This window comes from Mya arenaria, chromosome 17 (assembly GCF_026914265.1).
Source record: "Mya arenaria isolate MELC-2E11 chromosome 17, ASM2691426v1".
Classification (NCBI taxonomy): Eukaryota; Metazoa; Mollusca; class Bivalvia; order Myida; family Myidae; genus Mya; species Mya arenaria.
The window spans coordinates 6,360,023-6,377,302 of NC_069138.1; the positions used below are offsets into that span (position 1 = coordinate 6,360,023).

The 17,280-nt window shown below is 31.8% G+C and overlaps 1 protein-coding gene across 4 annotated transcripts in view; it reads left to right on the forward strand.

The window, feature by feature from the left end:
- The window catches only part of LOC128222935 (uncharacterized), a 43,428-nt gene extending 26,821 nt beyond the window's left edge, over positions 1-16,607 (forward strand). For 3 of the 4 annotated variants that reach the window (XM_052932119.1, XM_052932120.1, XM_052932123.1), the window contains 9 exons: positions 731-750; positions 1,645-1,728; positions 6,242-6,537; positions 7,321-7,463; positions 8,405-8,538; positions 8,901-8,945; positions 9,546-9,590; positions 10,929-10,958; positions 13,702-16,607. In XM_052932119.1, the coding sequence (XP_052788079.1) occupies positions 731-750; positions 1,645-1,728; positions 6,242-6,537; positions 7,321-7,463; positions 8,405-8,538; positions 8,901-8,945; positions 9,546-9,590; positions 10,929-10,958; positions 13,702-13,790 (886 nt within the window). In that variant the 3' untranslated portion in view covers positions 13,791-16,607. The remainder of the gene's footprint in view (positions 1-730; positions 751-1,644; positions 1,729-6,241; positions 6,538-7,320; positions 7,464-8,404; positions 8,539-8,900; positions 8,946-9,545; positions 9,591-10,928; positions 10,959-13,701) is intronic. The other variant, XM_052932122.1, reaches the window with a different exon arrangement.
- The last annotated feature ends 673 nt before the right edge of the window (positions 16,608-17,280 follow it).

A 17,280-nucleotide genomic window follows, 5' to 3' on the forward strand; every position in this document is an offset into this window, starting at 1 on the left:
GGTCACTGTTTACTTTTTAATTTCATTTGTATTGCTTTTGACAGGCACATGCATCATTATTGTATTTACATGTAAGTCACAGCGGTGTAGTCGAGCGCGCTGTCTGTCATTTTTTGATGTTGTTGTTGTTTGTGAATAATATAAAGCTGTCTGCTGTAATCTGGTCTAACAATTATTTTTCTGTTTGAGACTCTTGAAGAATTTATAATGGTATTTGTGTATTCAGTGTGTTAATTGTATGATTATTTACTAATAGTTTCGTATTCTCGGTTTGTTAAACTGGCTGAATGATATAGTTTGTATTCATCAATGTGTATTTACTGTCTATAATGTTGAATATAAGTCCTTCTCTTCAATGTTAGGGAAATAAAATAATCCTTCTATCTATATATGCTAGTTAAACATGTACGAACTTATCAATTTATGTGTAATGTTATATTGCAAAGTTATTCGAAAAGTTCCAAAAATACATACTGTATCGCCCTTTCGCAGTCATAGATATTCAGAATAATTAACAGTGTTTCAAAGGATAAGTTAGATAGTTTGAAATGTTCTTCAGTGTATTTCTTATATATCTGATCAATGAGTTTTTATTGTCCCTGTCAAGTATTTCCAATACAAGACGTCATAACTATATTTGTTATATTTGATATATTTGATACCTTTAAAAGGATGTTGTTGTAGTTCATGTATTTTGCCTGTCATTTAGTTTAACAACTCGTGGTTTCAGGTCATATTTCGACATAAATGGTAAGTAGGTCTCTTTTTCTTTTTATAAATGCTTGAGCACAATTATAATACATTTATGAATTATTACATATATTTCAATAAACTGTACACATCTCATTTTCATGGTTTTTACAATTTGAAGATAACATATTTAGAGGCATTATGAAATATTACAGTATCTCACTCATGCGTCGAGTTTCTCCAAAGCTCGTCGTATTGTTCATTATGTAATATTTAATTTATGTTTTACCAAGAATGAATCCGTTTTCTATACAATGAAGTCACCATTTGAATAAGGATTGCCTGTTAAGCTTGGCAGTTACCCCTGGACCATTGTGGTAGTAAGGCGTCGTCGATGTAATCTGCATTGTCGTCGTCGACGTCACACGCTTTAAATAAGTTCCCACTTGTTGACCACATCGAATATGGACATTTCATGATTTTGATTGTTTTTTGGTAAGAAGGTGAATTTAAGTTTAAGGTCGTTGGAACATTATCTTAAAAGAACTGGGGTAAAAAAACTTGTGAATGAGTATTGTGTCTTCCAACGTTATATACACGATGCTTACGGTGAGTTGTTTCGAAGTTTGATAGGTCGCTGTGTCTTTTACCGAGAAAAAGATCTCCACGCCAATACATATTTTATACCTCTATATGGATCCTCTTACAATAATTGTTTATTATGAATATAAAGGGTGTTACTTTGTCACTTAATGAGCTAGGAAAAAGTGACTTTAACTTGAACATTGTTTTCTTCTCAATTTGTCAATACTTCCATCAATAATATTTGATTCCTATCAAGTGTAGCAATGTTTTGGAGCTTCACCAGCCCTCAACTATTAGTGCCGACTGCTAAATCGACGGTATGATATTTGTATATATGTAATTTAGCTTATAATTGCGGTCACATTGTAGGGATCATTAGATGTTGTTTCTTCGGAAGCAAGCATTTTGACGATGCAGATGCAGATGATTTGCACGGAATTGAAAAGGACAGAGGTAAAACTCAGTAGGGAGTTTCTGTAAACGTTGGAATACATTTTGCATTCCTTATGTCATGTGCGTACCGAAATCCTATTTTCATCCAAAGAATGGTCTTGCTTGAATAAGAATTGAAAAAGTACACTAATGTTATATACTGAAGCATATGCAGAAAACGGCGTGCACCAGCGCGAGACTTGCAATAACGTCGATGTTCAATTACCGATGTTAGTGCAGAATATCCCGATCCCGTTTTAATGTAGACATGAGCCTCTCCACTCACTTAAAAATTATATATACATTGTGTTTAGTAATATAAATATTTTGAATACATTTCGTGAATATGCATTTTTCGCATGCCGGGCGACTATTTCATTTTGATAAAATATTATCAGCAACATTAAGCTGCTTAATATTTACAATTATGCTTCATCTTCAAGCCCAGCCTCTGCTTCAATTTACTGATACACCTGATACAAATCAATAACGACTCACTGCTGATTTACTAAAAAAATAATTAACTCTAGAAAATTGACTACCATCCAATTAGACAACACATATTTTCGAACATGATTTCGTATTCATACTATCAACACACTATATGTAGACCAATAGTACAATAAAGAGGACACCGGGTTTAAAAGCATGTCATTTTAAAAAGTGTGGGCTTCTGCTTTGTTTCATTTCATTTTGTCATTAAATATTAAAACATGAGTCATACTGTTACAACGATTTTACGAACGGTTGGGTGCAGCGATTTTCTTGTAATACTAATGAGAGCTAAAATGGTCAAATTAGATTTAAGTAATAAAAAATCAAAAGGTAACATAAAATGTGCTGATCAATATAATTATGTAGGTCGGTGCATGCTCTTAGCAAAACCGTAGTTATAATAAAAGCATTGATGACAAGGTATATGGTACTGTTTAAGATCAACAAGATAACAGTTGTTTGTTCAGAACAATTCAAGCAAGAATGTTATCGGGCGGGGACACCAGTACGGAAGTATCTCGGGTTCCCTTCTGTACCGTCTGTGTTTGATTCGAGGCGAGCATTTGAGAGGAAGATCTTAAAAGATAATATGTATGTCAACCAGTAAAATAAAACAAGTGGAAGTATACTATTTTATAAGCATATAAAACACATTAAAATGCGGTACTATAAATTGTAATGTTTGAAGTAAACACACTTTATATATTTATTGTTTTTTGCAGTGCTCAAGAGCCAACTGGTGACGACAGTTTATTTCTAATAACATCAAATTCAATTGCTTAGATCACAGCGCAACAAATACAAGACAATAGTAGAGTTGAACAGCACGAATAGCTGGCTGACCAGAAAGTTGAAAATGAAAATCTTATTCAGCAACTTGAAAGAATTGACATCAATAGGTTTCAACAATAAATTTCATTATTATTATTTTTCACATTATTTTTATCATACTTTGCAATTGCAACATATTTTATATAGTACAACTCACAGCTCAGACAATACAGTCTGTCTGTTACAGAAAAAGTGACACTAAAGGTACAGCTGCAGGTAAACGAAATTTGCTGTAAATTGACAAAACGTCTATGTTTTTATGTCGTTTAAAAGCGAAACTCTTACGCAAAATCTTAAATGACAGACTTAATTGCTGTTTTTCACTTGTTAGCAGGCATATTACAACATGGGATAATTTGCTCTACTTAATGCTTGGTTCAGTACCTATATAGCTTTTTATAGATGAGATTGACAAACAGATGTCATTACGTTTAAATCAACTCGAACAAGAACTGCTATTGATTGTACACAATTAAAAAACAAATTTTCTCTTGTTGTCAATTCCCGAACATTTTCTAGCTACAAAGGATCACCAAAAGCCAAGTGATTTAAGATAAAGCGACACATGGTGCTGTTACATTTATTTACAGTCTTTATACTCTATCTATGTCTGATGTTGAAATAACACAATGTTGTTTGCTACTGGACATGTAATATGCTAATGTTGATGTAATGGAAGATAAAGGTTTCACGTTAAACAATTATTTTACTATAATTGGTATAATTTTAAGAATTCAAGATTCCGCTCTAAAATGATGTCGTAGAAGTAGAGAAGACAGCAAAAAGTCTTCGAAACCACATAAAAATGATGAGGCATATTAAATAAAACAATTTGTTTGATTCTCCAATTATATGATCATTTGTTTATTTTTTTTTCTATCAGTTATGGACGGTTGCACGTGTTTGCTTTTGTGTTCTATGTCATTGGCGTTTACCCAGTGCCATTAAACCGCGTTTATGTTTAAACGTTTTGCTCACTTTAAAAGTCAATTGGCAAATGCATGGCTTTATAAGTAGTTGTTGAAAAACAACAACTTTGATACTTACATATTGCCAAGCATTTATAATAAAGTATGATTCACAATGGTGATTATTACTGTGTCAAACCTTAATAATAATAAGTACGATTTTTTTTAATATGCATATTCCCAGTGTCATCTCTGGTCAAATAGTGCACTCTTAGAACACTTTTTGCTCAGAGGGACTTGATTTCTAACAACCCAAGTGACGGAAAGTAACTTTCTGACAAGACTTGCTGCAAGCCATTGCATTGGTATGATCACAACAACCCCACAAGGATACAGTTTGACTTCATAGTCTTTAGAGTTGGCATATGCAGCAGCTGCAGTTGGTTCACATTCAATCCCATTCTTCTTTGCGATTATTTTGACTTTTTTGTAGATTTTAAACGAGACCGATGTGAGGTTGGCATTTTTCTTGTATAAAGTTATCCTTCGTTGGATACATTTTTACGCTTTTAACAATTTTATACCACAATGAATTTCTACTTTGTATTTATTTCTGAAATTTTAAATTGTTTAATTGAATTTATATTGGAGCATATTGGCCATTAAATCACTTGCAAGTAGATCGGGGAAAGGCATGCCATCATATGCGTTCATAATATTGACACTTTAGGTACATTGCAAATTTAGTGTTAACCGTTTCTTGATCAGTTTGCAGGAGTGGAGGTATTATAAACCTGTGCTTACTTTCGTCAAGCTATTGACATATTTTTTGTCTTAATTAAGGTACTTCTTATCGGCTAATACAGATTTAATGAAATACCTGAACTTAAGGCTGTCTCGGCTTTCATCCATTTGAAGGAGCCAGAAAAATGCAGGTAATGAACTGCTTTGCACTTGATTCGAGGACAAAGATATTATATGCGAATGCACTTTAATGTGTACAAAATCGTGTCTGCTGTTTGGATCTTGAGAGGGAGAGCATTACGAATTCGAATTACAGACGGAGTAACTGAGCTAATGTTAGTGCATGAACATGTTTATAAGTCTCTGAATCCAGGCGGTATTCGAGTTTCCGTATGCTTTATTTGGATTTTGATTGCTGCCATATCGTGTTTCCTGATGCAAAACAGATTGCCCCTCCTCTTGGCAAATATTCGCATGCTCGCTCTACTTTTTTAATGCACGTGTACACACAACACCCACTGGCGAATAAAGACAATACGCCATCGTTTAGGAAAAAAATCCACCGTTCCGTTATAGTTAAGTTTTGCTCTGTCCACTTGCCTGTGTGAAACATTGACATATCAATTGTGTTTGTTTCATAAATGTATGCTGTGACCTTTTTATCGTAATACAGTTGCTTTTTATAGTTTGCTGACAAACACCTCATTCAATACAATTTTGACAACAGGACGTTAACACTATGTTACCCAGTTTACGATTCAATTATATCTTTATATGAAACAACTGCAAAATAATTTATAAATCTAACACACGATTATACTTACACCTAAAGGTCATTCCGTTTGTTCCTTTTTTGTATCTTAAATAACAAGATATTTCCATGTTTTAAAACTCCATCTATTTTGTTTATCTTAAAATATGCAACTTTAAATTTTGAAAGCTTCTATAGCGAAATATTTACGTAGTAAAAATGAATCTTAAAATTGAAAAACAAACAACAACAACAATATTTTAAGACAATAAGTATAATGCTAAAGACTAACAAACCGAGATAGACGATAACTGTGTGTGTTCAATTAAATTGCAATTATTTTTATTAATGTAATATCACTATAGCATCCACCCGTTTGCTCTAATTGTCGTAACCGTATGTACATATTCTCATATCGTACACTACAATATAGTTTGCAATTATAATGTATACCTTTTTATCATTATCAAGTTTTGTGACACTTCCATATGAGACAATGAACTAATTAGAGAATATGTACATAACATATGTATACGGTAAGAAACACAGTTGTGCAGTTGTGTGAATAGACTGGGCAAATAATTCAGCACACTCAATTTTGTTCAGCATGATAAAAAATGTTTCTTGTTTAATAAACATCAATATTTCGTTTTTTAATCCGACCACATATTGAAATTTAAATGATACTGCGTACAATAACTTGGTCGTACAAATGTTCTATTAATGCATATATGTATATATATATATATATATATATATATATATATTCATACTAATTTCTAACTTTCAATTTTGAAAATTTCAGCACATGTTCATGAAATGAGCAATGAATTTGTTTACACTTCATACCCACTGGATAATGACCGAAAAGCGAAAGAGGCTTTCAAATTTCAGTTGACAAAAAAAGAGGATACTGGGTGCCATATGTTTGTATTTTCGTCGCATGGCGATTCCGAAGGGCTTTTCACATCGCAAACAGATAACAAAGTAAAGTTCATTGATTTGATAAAGATAGTGCGTGCATTGGAGAAGAACCTTCCAGTTGTACTCGTTTTTGATTGCTGTAGGATTGAAAACAAAGGTTATTTTGGAAAAAGTTTGGTAAGCACATTTTCTTTACGTATGATCAAGCTAACGTTTCAACTATATCTTATCAACAATACTAATATCATGTTCATTGTTAAGAAACAAGTTATGTACTGACATCATGTTCATCAAGTATTAAGTTTTTTTTCCATTGTAAGTAAAACCGAGTAAAACGTGCTTATAATAAGCTATTGCAACTGTTCGGTGTGCGTCGTTCTATTGTCAATATTTTGTTAACGAAATAACTACTGATCGTTTTTGTTTTTACCTCAATGAAATTTGTTTAAACGGATCCTTTTCTTTGGAAACATCAGGTCGTTTAGACATATTTTTCAACAAACCACACTTGAACCTGTAGATAACATTGTTCTTTCACAATTATAACTAATATAGAAAACATTTTATATCGGCTCAGTATTATTCATTTTCTAGATCTGATATCATCCTCAGAGCATTTTTATGTATAATCTAAAAGACGCTAAACGGCGTTTCGAACTCTTATTTTGGCGAACGTACTTCTCAAAGTATGTCACTAAGTAAATTATTGGAATACGGCAATCATATATAACCGACGAAGAGGTAGGAATAGTTCATGATCATTTTGTTATATAAATAATAAGTGCTTACCTATAAAACATGTCTCTGACATACAAATGAATCAGTATTAAAGCTCTTGTAAAATTAGTTTCTTAAGGAAACTAGATAATATTGTTTGTAAATGTTGACTACACACGTTATACGTTCGTTAAATGAGCTAGAAAGCAATTATATTATTTTTTATCGCTTGTATCATTCAAGAGCGTTTCGAATAAACTACTGCAAATGAGAAACATCATAGTTGTATACGCAGCTGTCGAGGGCTACACGTCGACCATGTTTGAAACAACTGGTTCCGTTTTAATCAAAACGATGTTCGAAGTCATCGAAAAACATCGACTTAAGTAAGTTTAATGATACAGTTACCAATGTCCGATTTTGCCATTACCTAGTCCATAAGACAAGATCAAGGAACGTTCAGGTTTAAATTTTGTTCTAGATGAAAAACATGCTTACGATTTTCTGTTTAAAGGAGAAAAAACTACTGTCTCTGATTATTATGATGTAAAAATATTGAGTCCTCATAATACTGTAAAAAGCCTGTCCCATCAATATTTGGATATATGTTATAAAATTTCACTTTCCTTGTTCCTTCACATGACAGTGAATCAAAGTTTAAATTTCCCCATCTATTATCATTGTTTTCACACATACATAGGACTATTCTCTTTATCGTAAACAGTGTTGACGATCAATTACTTTTTTCTGATAAAAATGTATCTTTTTATATTCTCATTGTGTTTAATGCCTACTTCACGTGTGGTACTTTTCCCCCATAGCGTTAAGGAGTATGAAACAAAAGAACGTAATGCCATCATCAAACTAATAGGTATATTCAATGATAATTGTGTAAGACCACTATATATTATTCTGTAATCAGTACAAGAAACACCAGAGTCAAAATGTGAACGAACGCATTTATCACATTCATACTAAAATAAAGGCCTGTTTATATTCTAAAGGCCCTTCCAATTTAGAGCATCATTTGCTTAAGGATTGCACAGAATAATCATCCGTTACGTCTATTTTACACACGGGCTTTGCCCTCAATTTTGTCTTTTATTCTGTGTCAACAAGGACAACTTAATTTCATGTCGAACTTACTAATGCAACACGTTCCAGCGTCCATTATATTACTGGAAGTATGCGTATGATGGTTTCCTACTACGCACTGACTAATGCATGATCCTGTTTAGCTATAAAATAATAATTCCAATGCTCTTTTTTAAAATGAGTTAACACCGATTGATCTCGTTACGGAAACTATGGTTTTTATGTTCTTCAGATCCGACTTCCTAACAATGATGGAATGTGTTAACAGAACGATTTGCGAGCCGTGCGAGAATGACTATACTGGTTGGAACCTACAGACTTGTGTTGAAATAGACAGTCAGCTGGAAAAGAAGCTTTTCCTTTTCGGTATATTTAATTTATGTGTGTTTTACATTACTTCACCCACCATCGTATTAAGGAGACGCATATTTTAGAAATGCTCTCTTCTACGCTGGATTTGATCTACAGATCCAATTAAGGGAATTGAACATTAAAGTGGTCAACAGTGAAATCATTTACGCTCTTATCTGTCGAGATAATTGATTATGTAATGGATCTTTTTGAAACGAATTTCCCTTTTAGCGATGACAGAGGTTGATAACAATGTTGCAGATAGCATTGCCATCAAGCTTTTAATAAACAAATTCGAAATTGCTTTGTTTATGCTTGAAGTTATGCTTTCTTAGGACAACTAGTACTTAAAACAACTGTTAACATTTTGTTTACAGAAACGGAAACAGCGACCATCAATGCAAATGAACAAGAACAAAAGGGTAAACTGATCAAGTCATTACATGTAATACTGGTGTAACGAAGTGTAATTCAACCGGCTTTCAGTTTGCAAAACACTCTCACAAATGAAAAAAAACTTTTTGTGGAGCACATTATATTATTATATTTTATTCTTGAACAAAGTAAGTCAACATTTTACGCATTATAATCTACCTGCTACGTAGAGTTTTTTTTGTAACTAATTTGACACCATTATATCAGAGATATAACATTCACTACATAAAAAATAAGTTTTATAAATTTATATTCGACTTAATTGATCTTAGTCACGCACTTGCTGTTCTTTAACTTCGATCAGTGCTTGTGGTATATAAATAAAGTATATTTATATATTTTCTACTCATTCAAGATGATATATTTTAATAAAGCCTGTGCTCGTTGCAACTCTTTAAAGTCAACTGGTTCATCTAGATGATCTAAAGTTTTCTGTTGTTGTCTAGTCTTTAGAGATAATGGAATCTTTTCTTATGACAATTGCAAAAAGAATAAACCGGAAATAAGGGGAGTTCACGTTCCTGCAATTACCATTGCTCTCATTCTGTTAATAAACAATGTTTCTATTTAAAGAACATTTATTTCAGAAACGGAGACGGTCGCCTTCTATGCACAGGCAACAGGACAACAAGGTGAGAATATTACTTCATAATATTTATTTAAGTGTGTGATTAAGATGGATTTTACCATTTTACCTTTTTTATCCTCGGTTGTTTTGTCCAGGGTTTCGAATTAAATCTGTGCAATTTTCGACAATGTATGCACTAAATATTTGTAGTTATCTTAATTCAGAGCTTTATGAATAGAGTGAATGTGCGTTTGGTTTTAAAGTGCACCGTCTTTGAGGAGTTTGTATATGATTATCATTCTTTCTTTAGATTAATGTCAACTTTAAGTTAATTGAACGTTACGTAACCCTCATTGAAAGATAATATGAGAGGCTTTTTTTTGTGTGCTGATGCAAACGTAAAGAAAAAACATACATTTTTGTGTAAAAGACTCACACAAAATGACATTAATGTTAAGTTAAACGTCTTCGCCTAAACTGTTTTCCACTTTGATTTGGAATTGTACTATTCTATGCAATGTTATGCCGTTTGTCTAAGAACTATATTATAAAAAAACATGGATTCTCTTTAAATCGGATATGATATTTCAATGTTTTTTATGAGCATTTATTTATCTTTCAGCTTTACAATTTAATTTCATTAAAGTTCGCCCAAAACGTTTCATAACTGTATAACGAGTGTGTGTATTACAATATTTTCTACAAGCTTAATATCAAATGCATTATGCCTATGAATTTCATTTCTATACCCAACATTAAAAATAAAGCACGCCGTATTGAAAAACCCGTATCGCCATTCTGTCTCTTTCTGATTCCGTATCATGCTTGAACGGTGTATCGTCTAGAAACTACTTTCGCGTCGCTAAGATTTCATGACAAATATAATTGGTAAACATTGTAGATACATTAAAATATCTTATTTTAGAGACATGGTACTCAAAGACATTTCACTTAGCACTAAATACCATTATATGTTAATCCTTTACAAAGGAAGTCAACAGTTTTACGCGTTATAACGCCCTATTCCACTGGTCTTTGCTACCTTATGTATTTGTTTATATTATATTGAACACGTTTTTCACACATTTATAATCGGTTAAATCTCGCATGTGTGTTTCATTAACTACGGTCAGTGCTTGTGGCACGATTTATTGAAAAGGCCTTCAAGTTATTGTATATAATTACGACCTGTGTTTTTGGCAACTGTTTAAAACGTGTATGTTGCTGTCTAATCTTTAGAGATAACAAAATATTTCCTAGTGATAATTGAAACATATTTTAACCGGAAATAAGCGTTTTCTACTTTTTGTTATAACCAATGCTATCAATGTTTTCATGAAAACACCAAGATTGACGTGTCCATGCTTCTATTCCAAAATACATGTGTTTCCTATGTTTACAGAAACTAAGGCTCAAGCACCAGGACTAAACAGTAAGATGATTATTTCTAACATATAACGATGATGTGATAAAGTGTGACCAAAACGCACGTACTGATGTTTTTAATCCAAGTTCGGCAGGTCTAGGGTTTTAAAATAGATCTGCACGATTTTGTTTAACGTACGCACAGAATATTTGCAGTAACTTCAATCAAGATATAATATACCTGCAAATATATACCTAAATATTTCTGAAACGGTGACCTTTCATACAAATAAACAATGACAAAAGTAAAATACAATTAGGTCACTTGTTAATGATTACACTTGTTCGAATATGTATGTTTTATTGGCCTTTCAATTTGCACAAAACAGTTTTGAATGAGAGAAGTTTTGGTAGGGTGAATCTGTGTTTTGTTTGGAGAAGCACCATATACTAGAATATCTTTGACAAAGTACGTCAACGTTTTCACGCATTAAAACCAAACATCAACAGAGTAAAATGTAACTGTACTGACCGTTCAAAGGCGGTACCTTGTGATTTTTGACAATTACACCTTGTGTTTTTATATATGAATGACAAAATGAAGAAGTCCTATTTTAAACGATATTATGGCCAAAACTACATAAGCAAATGCCTACAAAACGCCTGGATTGTTGATGACATTCAACCATGAACGTTATTACTTTATTCAAATGTTGGAATTGGCTGTGCACAAAAACTGGTTTTAACCCCGAGTAAATTAACGTTTTACTGACAGTTCCAAGGCCAGTTACTTGGATTGAGAGATATATCCGTAGAGTGAATGTATGTGTGTGGTTTCGAGGAGCAATATTCACTAGTTTGTATATGTATTAGGTAATTGTCAAATTTAGATTATGTGAATGTTAAGTAAACCTTCATTGGAAGTTAAGATAACATGGAAATGAGTATTGAAAAGCATGTATTTTTTCATTAACAATACTAACAAAAATGGGAAAACTTGTCACGGTAAGAAGTCATCGCTTGATTATTATGAAAACACATACTAATACATGAAGTTTTAAGACGAGATTATCTTTATTTAAAGACAATAATCATTTTAAAAAGGGTTTCCATTTAGTTAATAACTGTAATTTTTAGCCAATATAATTCCGTTTGTCATAGAGCTATCTTATAAAAGTTCAGGATTTGGCTAGGAAAATATGTTAACTGAAATCTTTTATCAATCTGCTTCGTTTAAATAGTTTTTAACTGTATAAAGATCCATTTCATTAATTATAGAAGTGTACAAATCTCAAATTTTATTATTACAATTTCCTTTTCTATGTCCAACAGTAAATATACAGCAAGCCGTTTTTAAAAATCAATATTACTTTACTGTCGTTTTCTGATTCAGTATTTTGATAATAGCATGTGTAGTTTAGGAATTGCTTTCGCATAGCTAAAAAAACAAGCAAATTATAGATACATAACTAAACCTTTAGATCTACCTCATCCTGAACACACTACCAGTAGCATAAATATATCAAGAAACATGATATTCAAATACATATTAGGATTATTCTTAAGCAGAGAACACTTAAGATTTATATATACAATTTATAATTTTGCCGATTCGAAGATCAATGTTTTTTATTATGATTTTGAGAAACTCGCTAATACAAAAGAAATATGTTCTGCATATACTAATCGTCAAAAAGAAAACTACAAACGATCTCCTTTGACCATGTTTTTACATGGCCGCGTCACGTCTATTGAAAACGGCACATGTTTATACTATTAAAAACAAATTGTTTATGGCTGTATTTGTTGTGATGATAGATTTAATAGTTCTTTTCGAATAAGCAATGTGTATACTTTGCTAAAATAATTAACGTTATTCGTAATGAGCTGAATAAAGTGCATTCTGCAACAAGCAACATTAGGTGGACATTATTATTTCTGTTGTTGTTTATTTTGGTTCGCTACGAATTCGACACGTGGTACAAGTCACTAGAAAAACGTCCTTTCATAATATTCTCTTCGTATTTAGATCAATATTATCGTTTGCGTATTTATTATAGTTTGCTCATTTATGTTCAAAGATCAAATGTAAATCGATTTATACGCACAGTTAATTTAGTAAAATCAGCCGGAATCTGATGTTAAAATGCGTTTTACATCAATATTGACGTTAATAGAAAGTTCAAATCAAACGAAAAATGATGTGTACACATTTGCATGAACACTTTCTCATAATTATCAGTTTTCAAAAATGCTTTATCTGTCGATTCAGTGTTTCTGAAAAATGATTAGTGCATACAGATCCTCTACAGTGTATTTTTTTTTTAATGTTGAAACTTTATACCGCTTATAAACTCCTTGGAAAAAAACAACAACGTACAATCGCTAAGTAAATCCTACCAACAACTACTTCAATATCGGGAGACTGGTGACTCCGTATTATTTTGATATCCTTTGAAGGGTATTGCCCTGAAAAAAAATGTTACGGAAATTAATGTTCAAACTAGATTTTCTGGCCTTCAAAGATGTCAAAAATGTGTTTTATTCCGACATCAATGGTACAAAAAAGGTATGATGTACCTTTGGTCATTCATTGATTGGACAGATTAGAAATAAGCAAGCAATTCCATTTTAAATGGTACTTAACCAGGCATCAAATTTAATTAATGGTCTTACAGAGAGCTAATTTTTCTATTGATCGGGCATCTAAAGCGTGTGATAGTAGGCGTTGAAAGTCGCAGTGAGGCCGTCAATAAAAGAAACGATACTGGTTATTCATGTTTCACCTTTTTTTCCTATTTAATTTACAGAACCTAGACAAGAAGATGAACCTATCAATATAGGAGTGCAAGGTTTGGTCATGCAACCAGGGCAGATAAAAAGGAGGCGTTCAGTTTGAATAGCAATACCTATTTTTGTTGTTGTTTTCATATCTCCAGACGTGTTTTAAACAGTGTTATCAAGATTGAACAAAAGTGTGTAAATTGTTGATTGATAGTGATGTCCTGTAACTAAATTTATATTGCTTCACTCCGTACATGATTCACAATTTAAATAAGAAATACATTTACAACGTATGTTTCCGATAAAAATGAATCTATATGCAGAACTACCAGTTTGAGGACAAAAGCTACCAAATGCATGATTGCAACAGCATTAATTGCAATAGAACACTAAAAAACAGTTTTGAATTCACGGTTTTTATATGTATAACGTATAACAACGTTATCGCATAACATTAACAATAAATTAGTTTTGCCTTAATCGTGTGCGTACGCTCTAACATTATGAAATGTACGTATTGTAATACATTATCATTTATGTCACTTGAATGTTATTTTAAATTTTTATTTTGTTGTTGATTTTTGCAGCATTTACAATGGACACTCAATGTGTAATGCAACTGACACTCGTGGTTAAATCTACGACCATTGTTTCCTAATGCTGAATGTTTCAGACTGTGTTTTCATGCATCGATTATATAGCAAGAATACTATTTTTTTAAACTATATATATACTCAAGACATTTGATACGATATGTTTTTATATATATTAGCATATGTAATTACCAAAACCTACGTTTAAATCTACGATCATTGTTTTCTATGCTGAATGTTACAGGCTGTTTTTTCATGCATCGATTATATAGCCAGAATACTATTTTAAAACTATATACATAATCAAGACATTTGATACGTTATGTTTATATATATGTATTATTATATGTAATCACCAAAACTGAAACACTGCAGTACAGCATACTCGTGCGTACACGTAACGAATGCAATACTAATGTTAATATCCCATGAACATCGGGTTATACTAGAAATCATCACAAAACATTGTTTATATCAGGACACACAGTCCTACCTTTTTGTTTTTCTGTAGAATTCTAATTACACGTATTATATTGATTATTAAACACGGTAATAACAAATAAAGAAAATATATAACATAAACGAAGTAGTGTTTCATTTATGTTGAGGTCATAAACATTAGCTATATTGTTCATATGATATTCTTTGTACGTAAATAATCATTACATTTAATGCCACAATTTGTTTTCTTCGATTGAATTGGGCCTGCCAAAATAGGAGCGAGGAGCGAACATGTAATGATATATATATTTTGCCAGTTGAGCCTACAATACTTATATCTTTCATCTCAAAGTACAATAGTAGTCTTAAATCGCTGTTTGCTAATCGTATTCCCGATCTTTATGACGATGTTTTAAAGAAAATTCGTAAAATTAAAATGTTACCAGGAGGTTGTTGGGCAGATAGACTCAATTAACTACTTGGACTTTATTTAAACCTTGGATATAATGGCAATATTTTGAAGAGCACTTGCCTTCTAGTTTTTGAAGATGAATTTCTGAAACAAAATATAGGGTTGAATCCTTATATAACAAATTCTCAGTCCTTTGATTTTATGAAGATTTTGCTAATTTGCTAATTAATGTTATCTTTAAAACCTTTTATGTCTGACTCGGAGTGTTTTGGCATGTGACTTCATTTTCTTCAAATATTTTACATTTTCAAATCATTTGGAAGAAAAGATAAGATAATGCATGTCGTTTTTATTTTTAATAATGTTTTCTGTATTTGTTTCAAGTTTTTGTACAATGATGCTTTTTATTATGAAACTCTACGATCACACAGTTTAAAACCTTTTAATAAGGCAGTGTGTGTGATGTTCATAGTTTCAAACAATCACTTCGGGTTATCTTTGAAAAGTTTTTGCATTTGGTGCTCTGAATTGTAGATCTCTAATCATAGAAGGACTTGGGGTTTACCTATAAGTTTATTATTATTTGTTTTATTGTTAAGTTTCCTTAAGTTAATGCATACTTTGATAAGATTTACCTTTTGCGTTTTATCTCTATTAAGGATTGTCGGGATAAAAGTGAGGCTTGTGTACATAAACTGGTTTAAACCCCCAGTAAATTTACATTTTACTGACCGTTCCAAAGCGGTACCTAACAATGCTTGATAAACATATCTAGTATTTTTATATAGTATGTATGCACTGTGCTGCTTGTGGAGTTTTGTGCTGTTCGTCCATGTTTCTAGTTTGTGATTTTATGTTATATGTCTTTGGCGTTTACCTAGTGCCAATAAACCGGGTTTTTGTTTAAACGTTTTTCTACTGAGCTTGTTTCTGTAGCTGTTCGCATAGATATGTATTTGAAAAATTATGAATTGTTGTACAATAAGATATTTTATTGATATTTGGATTAATACTTCATATTTGGGTTCGGTGAATCCGACAATATATACAATTGCTGTGTCCTTAAGAGTTTAACATTTTTATTCTATGTGTTGTTTAATATAAAAATACCGACATATCACGAACGTGCTTATTTAATGGAAGGACTGAAACAAAATCTTTAATGATAGATGCATAAATCTCAGAAGGTCATATCCCGTGTTTAGTTACACACAAGCTGTGTGATCATTGATCGAACGAATTGGCATTTTACTATTTTCATAAATCAACGTTAAAATGAAAAAAAATGAAACTTAAACTCATTTAATCATGTTTGATTACTTTTTACTCTGTTTGGCAGTAAGATGATGCTTTCTATCGTTTATTATTTGGCTGATTATTACATTGATTTGATCTTAATATATACTAGATTTTATATAATTATGATGGTGTGTGTTTTGGTAGAAAATGTAGTGAACTATATACCTAATAAAACCTACATCTAGTATTTTACTTGCTTACTTACTTTCTTCAGAGCAAACAGTTTATCAACGATGATTTCTAAGCTTGGATTTACGAATGTTTATAGCTTTGGTATTTACAGCAGTACAACATATGCACGGTTGTTGTTTCCTGAAGTAGACCCTAGCCGTATTTCTAACATTTAGGAAACCCGTCTAACTAATTGTTCATAGACATACTGAAAACAGTTGTTATTATTTCTTTCATAAAGCTCAGTAATAACTGAGCAGGTACTTTTTTGACACTGAAAATACAGAATAATCATACAAAATTTACGACGAAATGAAACATTATTTATTTTAACAAGACATATTTAAGTCAGGACACTGTACATTGCTTTACATGTGTAAATTTAATACATACAAACTTGTCATTTGAATAAAGTGAAAGATTATAGATTCATGGCCAAGGTTCTTGCACGTCACCGACAACAGCATCATGCTGAATGCGTTAGTGTTTATTAGTAATGTTCCGATAATCGATTATAAACGAAAATGAATTGGTTGGGCCTGAAATCGGCGACAATCAATTGTATTTGGTTATAATCGATCATCGAAAAAAAATGAAAATAATATAAGTAAGTGTTCAGATGTTATCTGTTACAAAATGGCAGATGGAAGCCACAATGAGCAAGTAAAAATGAAATATTTTTATATAAC